Consider the following 10,900-nt stretch of genomic DNA (forward strand, 5'->3'; position numbering starts at 1 on the left):
TTACAGGCCCGGCGAGTTTGGAAAAGAGTCCTCTGAATCCTGCGTCCACCTCCGAGTCAGACACCGTCTCCTGGACACAATCGCCATGACGACAGTCAAACTTTATTTAAACAGCAGCATTCACAAAACAAAAAGCAGCTGTTTGTCTAAATATTATAGATCATGTTCATCTTCATCTAACAATAGTCAACATGAGCTCTACACATATATGTGTAGAGCTCATATATGTATATGCGTGTATATATGTGTGTGTCTACGTGTGTGTCTATGTGTGTGTGTGTGTGTGTGTCTATGTGTCTGTGTAATTGTGTGTGTGTGTGTGTGTGTCTGTTTGTTTTTCCCCCGTACTAAAAGTTTCCGTCATTTAAACTTGATTTTAAGAATTATTTTGGTGTCCAGAACATTAGTTGGATGAAGAGTTCAATCAGCCAATCACAGGCCGTGTCTCTGTAAACATTTAAAGATGACATCAGAAGTACTCACGTCGTCCAGCTCAGCGTTGACCGGGTCATCACAGGGCCTGATAGGACAGAGATGTTACATCGTTAGAAACACACACACACATACACACACACACACACACTACGCACACACACACACTACAGACACTACACACACTACAGACACATACACACACTACACACACATACACTACAGACACACACACTACAGACACACACACACACACATACTACACACTACATACACACACACTACACACACACACACACACACACATACTACAGACACACACACACACACACACACTACATACACAAACACACTACAGACACTACACACACTACACACACACACACACTACAGACACACACACACACACACACACTACAGACACACACACACTACATACACACACACACACACTACAGACACTACACACACTACAGACACACACACACACTACACACACACACACACACACACACACACACACACACTACACACACACACTACAGACACACACTACAGACACACACTACAGACACACACACACACACACACACCACTACAACATCACCATGGAGGAAACACTGAAAACTCTCCATTCACAAACATGTGAACAGGAACTCTACAAACAGGAAGTGAGATATGTGAGGGAACAGGAAGTGAGATGTAACCCATAGGTAAAATGGGCAATACATAGAATAAATAAATAAGTCCTGAGTGAAATAAATATATTGGTAATTACATACAGGTGTTCACACAATACGTGTGAACATGATATACAAGTATAAATAAATGCTTCCATGTTGTAACATTGATATCGTCCAATAGGAGGGCATATTGTTAGTGTGGCGTTAGCCTATCAGTCTGAGTGTTACTACACCCTAGCCCAGTGGTTCTCAACCTTTTTTGTGCCAGCGCCCCCCTATCCATTATCCAGGTCCCTAACGCCCCCCATCAAATATTATGTAGGCTAATTGCCCTGGATATTAATGATTACGCCCTAATATAGGCCTATTATTGTCGTTACTATTGTTATTAAAAATAATCAATAAATCAAATCATTGAATGACAAACAACACATGTATTAGTTTCCCAGGTATCAAAAAAGCCATGTGAATAGAAATATTTACAGTTGGTTTTTTTTAAATGCAACCATTTGACATTCAAATTAAATAACTACAGCCAATCAGAACTACTAGATATGTAACATTCAAACTATAATTAGGTATTATCAAAAGGCCTGCTGCATGGTGTGAACCTCAGCACCTTTATAAGATGACTATAATTTGAATGTCCTTTTTTGGTTGTGAAGTGACCTTGGGTGTCATGAAAGGCGCTTTAAATAAAATGTATTATTATTATTATTATTATTATTACAAACACTAACAGTAGCCAATCAGAAACAGCTAGCAATTTAACATTCAAATCTATTTTTCATTTAAATTGTTCCAACGGAAAACAAGCTTGCACTTATCATGGGGTAAAAGCAGGATTACACACACAAACACACACACACACACACACACACACACACACACACACACACACACACACACACACACACACAGAAACAAGGTTTTCATTTTGGTGATGACAAACGACTTGAAGAACGACACCTACTGCCGAATGGAAATAAGTTTACAACCTTTGAAAGTTAGTGAGAGCCCTTTGTTGATGCTTAGAAGAGTATAAGTTAGAAGAGTATAAGTTAGAAGAGTCTAGGATTGAAGAGTCTAGGTTAGAAGAGTCTAGGTTAGAAGGGTCTAGGATTGAAGAGTCTAGGTTTGAAGAGTCTAGGTTAGAAGAGTCTAGGATTGAAGAGTCTAGGTTAGAAGAGTCTAGGTTAGAAGGGTCTAGGATTGAAGAGTCTAGGTTTGAAGAGTCTAGGTTAGAAGAGTCTAGGATTGAAGAGTCTAGGTTTGAAGAGTCTAGGTTTGAAGAGTCTAGGTTTGAAGAGTCTAGGATTGAAGAGTCTAGGATTGAAGAGTCTAGGTTAGAAGAGTCTAGGTTTGAAGAGTCTAGGTTTGAAGAGTCTAGGTTTGAAGAGTCTAGGTTTGAAGAGTCTAGGTTTGAAGAGTCTAGGTTTGACTAGTCGTACCATGTCTTGCGGTAAATAGCAGAAAAAAACGTTTGGAGAAGAAGCGCCAACCCCACACTCGCGCGTTTTGAGGAGGTGGAGTCCCCATACAGTAAACAGTGACATCTCTTCCTCTATCGCTTCAACAAGAAAGTTTTAAAACAGCAAACACAAGCCCTGAATTGCCGGGAGTTTGGGGACAGCTAAATGTTTGCCAAACAACAAAGCACAGTCGATATCTCTACGCCCGTAAAAAAAAAAAATCTCTCGCTCGTCTCTTTTCTCTTTTCTTCGTGAAATTAAGCTGCCTTCAGGTACAGTAGGAAACGTTGGGTTCTATAAAAGATCTGACGAAAAACTGTTACTGTGAAATATAAAGTCTACTTGTGCTACATTGGGGGATTAAAGAATACATCAGAGACGCCCCGCCCCACCCTGCGGCGATTGCTATTTTTCTGGAACGCAGCTTCACGCTGAAATACGGAGCTCATTTAAGACGATGCTCTGACTTCCCGTTTCCTTGAAGGCAGCACCGGGTGCGCTCGAACAATGATCCACCGTCTCGTCCAGTTGCAGTGCGTGAACTGGCAGGTTTTTAATGTTGCAGAAAACTGTTTTTGCAAGTAGTTTAAGTGTAAACATGTATTGTTATTGTGAATCTTTGGTTTAAACTAGCTTTCAAACAAACGCCCCCCAAGGGCACCTCAACGCCCCCCTTTCCAAAATATTGCTTCTAACGCCCCCCATCATCTTCTGAACGCCCCCTGGGGGGCGGTACCGCCCCCGTTGAGAAACACTGCCCTAGCCAATAGGGTGTTTAGACCCGCCTCTCAGCCGTTCGCGCTAGTGAGGGAGACCGGAAGTGGAATTGTGAACATTATTTTAACAGACCCGGGTCAAATTTATTTTGAGTGCACTCGCAATTGAACTTAACATTTCTTATTTTGATAACTTCTAATTTTCTACTTTTGTACATGGATCACTATTTTCCACTTCACTACATTTGTGATACATAATTGTTACTGTATTGATGCTGTTGACCTTGTTGCGCATCGCATTCAATATATGCAGTTACACTTTCTCCTGTGCCTCGTTGTTCTTTCACTCGGCTAATTCAATGTTCTGGCTTCAGCGAGCAAACCTATAATCTTCTGAGCTGGCCCAATTCCAACCATCTAGATACCTCGAATATGTATTACTATCAGGCAAAGTTGGTGGTTATCCTTATATAAGTGGCCAGCCATTGAGTAGCTGGTTACGTATAAATTTGGCGAGCCAGCCAGGAGCCATTGAGATTTTGGATTACGACTCTGGAATATTATATTGCTGTGCCTTTTGATCGTTCCCAACGTGACTTTTCACCGTTGCTGCATTATGGAAGTAGTTGATAAGTTAGGAGTTAAGGTACCCAACGCTTTGACAGTGAGTGAATTAACAGGATCAGATAGAGATAGAGATACTAAAACAGTATGGCTCAATCAATACAACCCTTACTGTAGATGATGACACCTCTGAGTTAGGGTTAGCTGGTTACAGAGAGGTGTGAGAGACCAGGAAGAGAGAGATGTGAGAGACCAGGAAGTGAGAGAACAGGAAGTGAGATGTAACCCAGAGGTCTTACAGGGTCTCTGTCTGCTTCTCGGAGAAGACGCGGATGCAGAAGTCTCCGTTGAGGTGGGGGTCGAAGGTGGAGGGGACGATCAGGTACTCTCCGGGCGGCAGCTTGAAGCGAGTGCTGACCTCCCGCAGGTTGATGAAGGTCTCAGACTTGGCGGTCTGGGCGTGGCTCAGGAAGAAGTTCTTATCCAGGTGCACGTCCCGCTGCCCATAGAACTGAGGGGGGGAGGCAACTCGTATTTACACAACTGGACAGCCAATAAGAATCTCCGTATGCTGAGTTACAGACATATACAACTGCCAGCAAGTTACTTGGGATAACACTACCGAGCATTGAACACATTTACAAAGACAGACTGGTGAGAAAGACCAATAACAAAGCATGTGACTGCACACCCCCTGGCATCTCATTTTAAACTACTGCCATCTAGGCAGCGTTTCTGCGTTCCCCACCCCTTCTGACCAAGAACAGATCCAAATTCTCTTTTGTGCCACAAGCCATAAAAGCCATAAATCAGTCAAAATAAACTAGATGGGGTGTATAGTGTACAGTATTGTAGTGTGTGATGTCCCTCATGTTATGTCTCTCGGTGTCTGATGTAGGGACTATGTGTTTGTATCATATGTCTGATGTCATGTAGGGACTATGTGTTTGTATCATATGTCTGATGTCATGTAGGGACTATGTGTTTGTATCATATGTCTGATGTCATGTAGGGACTATGTGTTTGTATCATATGTCTGATGTCATGTAGGGACTATGTGTTTGTATCATATGTCTGATGTCATGTAGGGGCTATGTGTTTGTGTCATATGTCTGATGTCATGTAGGGACTATGTGTTTGTATCATATGTCTGATGTCATGTAGGGGCTATGTGTTTGTGTCATATGTCTGATGTCATGTAGGGACTATGTGTTTGTTCAATGTCTGATGTCATGTAGGGACTATGTGTTTGTGTCATATGTCTGATGTCATGTAGGGACATGTGTTTGTTGCATGTCTGATGTCATGTAGGGACTATGTGTTTGTATCATATGTCTGATGTCATGTAGGGACTATGTGTTTGTATCATATGTCTGATGTCATGTAGGGACTATGTGTTTGTATCATATGTCTGATGTCATGTAGGGACTATGTGTTTGTGTCATATGTCTGATGTCATGTAGGGACTATGTGTTTGTGTCATATGTCTGATGTCATGTAGCTATGTGTTTGTGTCATATGTCTGATGTCATGTAGGGGCTATGTGTTTGTGTCATATGTCTGATGTCATGTAGGGACTATGTGTTTGTGTCATATGTCTGATGTCATGTAGGGACTATGTGTTTGTGTCATATGTCTGATGTCATGTAGGGGCTATGTGTTTGTGTCATATGTCTGATGTCATGTAGGGACTATGTGTTTGTGTCATATGTCTGATGTCATGTAGGGACTATGTGTTTGTGTCATATGTCTGATGTCATGTCATGAGGTGCCTTGCGACTGTGTCGCAAACCCAACTGCCCCAAGGGGATGATAAAGTTATCTACTATTATATACAGCAGACTTTTTGTTTTTGTATGTTTCAGGTCTTTAGACACAAATATTGCAAAAAAAACAGTTCATTGGTTTAAAACAAACTCCTGTTCAGTTCCGTAACAATCGTGCTGCAGAGAGGTGAAGCCTTTAGTTTATTTTCCACTACGGTGTGAGAGAGTGTTTCAGCCTTTGACTTGAAGGAGCTCTCAGGGATCAGCGCTCACCTGTTTAGGAACCTGGAACAAAACACAAGACAAAGGTACAGTTAATATGAAGCTACAGCCACTTAGCTTAGCATAAAGACTGGACAACAAAACACAAGACAAAGATACAGTTAATATGAAGCTACAGCCACTTAGCTTAGCATAAAGACTGGACAACAAAACACAAGACAAAGATACAGTTAATATGAAGCTACAGCCGCTTAGCTTAGCATAAAGACTGGACAACAAAACACAAGACAAAGGTTGGTTTGTAAAGTGGACCGGTGGATGGCTCTGTATCGCTGCGTCAGGATTCCTTACATCCTTGAGATGCTTTACTTCTTAAACTTTGTCCCGAGTGACAGAAATGTGTCTTTGACAGGGAAAACTCAAATAACCTAAAATACATATAAGAACATCAACGATACATATAGGAACAGTAAAAACATTGGCAGTACAAACGTGCAAAATGCAAAAACAGTGCAAGAAGAAGCCTGGATGGAGCTGCTCAGTGTGGGGCTGAAGGGTTTCTAATGAATGTCAGTGTTTCCTCTATGCTGACCCTGCAGTGGCGGCCCGCCACAGCAAAACCTCCGCCACCATGGCACCCGAAACAGGGCAGACGCACAACGCAGTCGCACAACGCAGTCACACAACGCAGATGCACAACGCAGACGCACAATGCAGTCGCGGGTGCAGTTGTAAGTGCACAGTGTAATGGCAAATTTTATTGTTTTAATGATTGTTTTTTTTTAGGAACTCCAGCTTCTCATTTTGTTTTACCTTTTAGCAGATAAAGTGAAGAAGGCCATAAACTGTGTGAACCATGTCTCCTTCTGCCTCCTGAGATAAACTGTTGTTTAGGCTAATGTTAGGAACAGGAGCAGAGGGGAAGGTGAGACAATGGTGTGACTGTTAATAATGTCTCTTTTCAACTATGGCCATGCTAGAGATAATGGAGAGGGGTGGCTTATCACTATATGATGTTTTGATGTTTAGACTTTAGGTTAGAAGGACTTTTTGGTTTATTAACTTTGGTTTATTTCTAAAAATGTCTCATCATGTGTTTTTGATGCACAACCCTGCTGCTACAAGAAACATTCCACTACAACAGACAGTTCACTAAAAAGATAGTTTAGAAAGACAGCACCGATGAGTGACCTTATGCTCCATTTAAGTCTCGAAAAGATCAAATACACACTTAGAGGGTCAAGAGACCTTTTCTATTCTATCTGGAACCCAGTAATGTCTTTCATAAATGAACTTAAAACCCTCCCTGATAATTCATTAATCCACAAGTACTAGATCCTGAGGGGTGACAGCAAGCACAGCCTCATTTATTTTCAAGCTTTACTTTTAAATTAGCTGGTTCCACCCTTTTTCCTTTTCTTTTTGTTTAATTCTTCATACCTGTTGAATGATACCTTCACCTATTAATATCACAACCTTTCTCTATTTATCTACTTATTTAATCTCAGACTGGGATGCACTGAATGTTGTAGGGTTCCTTTATGTATTGTGAAAAATTCAAAAGGTATTGTCCTTCTGTATAACTGTCTATCTGTACTTTGTTTTCAATAAAGAGATAGTTTAAAAAAAACAGCCACGACCAGCCGAACGACGAACGCCGCGCAACCAGCAACCAGTAACCAGCAACCAGTAACCAGCAACCAGCAACCAGTAACCAGCAACCAGTAACCAGCAACCAGTAACCAGCAACCAGTAACCAGCAACCAGCAACCAGTAACCAGCAACCAGTAACCAGCAACCAGCAACCAGCAACCAGTAACCAGCAACCAGTAACAGAGCTCAAGCAGGCTTGGCTATGGGACTCTGTAGCATGGACCTGATGGAAGGATGGTGAAGGAGGGCTGACCGGGTGTGGAGCTCTGTTAGGGGTTTGGGGGTTTTGGGGCGTGTCTCACCTCGTAGATGGCGAACCCCACGGTGTGCATGTCCTCTCCTACTTTCCGCAGCTTCCTGCGGTTCTTCTGGATCAGACCGACCACGAAGCTGCAGCCCACCTCCCCGTCCTCGGGGTCATCGTCCTCCTCGTCCAGCTTGATCACAAACTGGGGATTCATCCAGAACGTGTCTGCAGAGGAACAATCATTAGATCATCTCTGAATAATCATCATCATCATCATCTCTGAATAATCACCAGATCATCTCTGAATAATCATCATCATCATCTCTGAATAATCACCAGATCATCTCTGAATAATCACTAGATCATCTCTGAACAATCACCAGATCATCTCTGAACAATCACCAGATCATCTCTGAATAATCACCAGATCATCTCTGAACAATCACCAGATCATCTCTGAACAATCATCAGATCATCTCTGAATAATCACCAGATCATCTCTGAACAATCACCAGATCATCTCTGAATAATCACCAGATCATCTCTGAATAATCACCAGATCATCTCTGAACAATCACCAGATCATCTCTGAACAATCACCAGATCATCTCTGAACAATCATCAGATCATCTCTGAACAATCACCAGATCATCTCTGAACAATCACCAGATCATCTCTGAACAATCACCAGATCATCTCTGAACAATCATCAGATCATCTCTGAATAATCACCAGATCATCTCTGAATAATCACCAGATCATCTCTGAATAATCACCAGATCATCTCTGAATAATCACCAGATCACCTCAAACTGAGGATTCATCCAGAACGTGTCTGCAGAGGAACAATCACCACACACTGAGTCTGACACACAAAGATATACATATTCTCTAACAATCTCTGCGTTCATTGATTGTTTATTAAAGTGATACTTCACCGATTAGCATTAAGCAAAAATCGTTATTTTGCGTCATCAGAGGCTTTTTTATTTTAACTTTTTTAACTTGTTTGTGGCTGTAGTCTCGAGCCTCTGGCCAAAAAAGCCTCCGATGACGCAAAATGAGTATTTTTGCATCATCAGAGGGTTTTTTCCAGACACAATCCAGCTATCTCTGGTATCAGAGGGACATGAGGGAGGGTTTCTACTGACACCAAGCTTCATGCTGGATCAGTGAAGTATCCCTTTAAGGTCCCCATTAGGCATCTCCGTAGTGAAGACTATTCTTCCTGGGGTCCAACACAAACACATGATTTAGAGGACGCGTAGTAAGAGAAGAGAGTGTAGTGGAAGTTTCCTTTGCAGCAGGGTGAAGTTTTCAAAGTTTAGTAAAGTGAAACAAATAAGACAGTCGGAACTAAACCAAGTTTAGGTTTTTGTATTTTATAAAAAATATATATTTGCAAATATAGGAGCAACATGATTTCACAAAAGGCCACAGCCCCATGTGGAGTCAGTCCCTCAAATGAGTGAACAGAACACCAGGCTCATACGCATCTTCAGAGTGACAGCACACACACACTTGGATTATTATGACGCTACAGTTCTTACAGGCAATCTGATACACATGAAGACAATCAGGAAAAACACAAGAGACATCTCGGAGCCATCTCACCTCCTCCTCCTCCCTGTACGACTTTCACCCCCCAGTTACAGCTTAACTGGCATGGGAGAACTAGAGCTAGTTTTAGGTGACCTTGTCCCTTTATCTGTTCAGACAAACCGTGCTCACATCATGTTCCAGACTGGATGTCTCACAAAGTTAGAATCAAAATCTACATGTGGGAAATGAGATAAACTCTTTCAGCATTTGTGAGAGAATTAAAGTACAACATAAAAAATATAAGGAATTATGCTTAAATGTAATTTTCCCATTACAAGCGTCAGGAAGGGCAGATGTCCCGAGGTCTGTTCACACAGAAAACAGTTGTGTTTCAATTTAGGATACGAATAACTCTTCAGACGCCTCACTGAATGGATGTGAAATGTGACATTATTCACAACTAGAAGACCTCGTTAAAATCTCTCTGCTTGGAAACAAAGAGGAAAGGAAGTCTCTACACGGTATTGATCTGGAGTAGAACTGCAATGATTAGTCAATTAATCGATTAGTTGTCAATTTTTAAATTAATCGGCAACTATTTTGATAATCGATTAGTCGGTTTGAGTCATTTTTTAAGACAAAAGTCAAACTTCTCTGACGTCAGCTTGTTAAACGTGAATATGTTCTAGTGTCTTCTCTCCTCTGGGACAGGACACTGAAGATCTTTGAGTTGGGGACAAAACGAGACATCTGAGGACATCATCTTGGACTTTTTGGGAAACACTGATCCACATTTTTCACCATTTTCTGACATTTTAGAGACCAAACAACCAATCTATTAATCGAGAAAATAATCAACAGATTAATCAACTATGACAATAATGGTTAGTCGCAGCCCTAATCTGGAGACGTTATGACATACGGTGACTTTAGGGGATTCTCTGAAGAGGGCGTTGGTACCTTTTGTCTCTTATTCATTGCAGCCACAGACTTTAATCGTTCAGTCAGCAATCTCAACATGAATGTATTTTATTTAAGTTGTCTGTGTATCTGTGTCTTTCCCAACCTCTGGACTTTAATCTTTCTACTCGTGTGCTGTGTCTGGTTTTCTGCTTGAAGAAGAGAAAAGACATTTCAACATCCAGGCCCCCCAGGCCAGGGGACTTCAGCGAGTAGTAAAGGCAGCACAGAGGATCACTGGCTGCCCTCTCCCCTCCCTGATGGAGCAGAAAACATCACCAGGGACAGCTCCCACCCCCAGCTCTGACCTGTCTGACCTGCTGGCCTCAGGGAGGCGCTACAGGTGCACCAGGACAAGGACAGACTGATCTCATGAAGTGGCGTATGTATTACACGCCAAAATAGTATGCCGTTTTGGCGTGTTATCAAGACGCACAATCACTTTTTAGCGTGTTATCAACGCAGTTCGCCCGCCATTGACCTACATTATGCGATAGTACGTCGCGTTCTCGCGATAACACTTAACGTGGCGACGCCACACGGTGTGTATGTTTACATCCGCTGTATACAGCGTAGACGCACACGTGGAGAGCTGAAAATGCGTCCAGATAACACGCCACTTGGCTTTAGGAAAGTTGTTTAC

General features: G+C 42.0%; 1 protein-coding gene across 1 annotated transcript in view; it reads right to left on the reverse strand.

Moving 5' to 3' along the window:
• LOC120566106 (calpain-2 catalytic subunit-like) overlaps positions 1-10,900 on the reverse strand; it is a 41,707-nt gene that overhangs the window by 8,755 nt on the left and 22,052 nt on the right. Inside the window, exons 10-14 of the mRNA XM_039812374.1 lie at positions 7,811-7,980; positions 5,907-5,918; positions 4,167-4,378; positions 484-520; positions 5-70 (exon numbers count right to left, since the gene is read on the reverse strand). Coding sequence (XP_039668308.1) covers positions 5-70; positions 484-520; positions 4,167-4,378; positions 5,907-5,918; positions 7,811-7,980 — 497 coding nt within the window. The remainder of the gene's footprint in view (positions 1-4; positions 71-483; positions 521-4,166; positions 4,379-5,906; positions 5,919-7,810; positions 7,981-10,900) is intronic.

This window comes from Perca fluviatilis, chromosome 1 (assembly GCF_010015445.1).
Source record: "Perca fluviatilis chromosome 1, GENO_Pfluv_1.0, whole genome shotgun sequence".
In the NCBI taxonomy this organism is placed as follows: domain Eukaryota; kingdom Metazoa; phylum Chordata; class Actinopteri; order Perciformes; family Percidae; genus Perca; species Perca fluviatilis.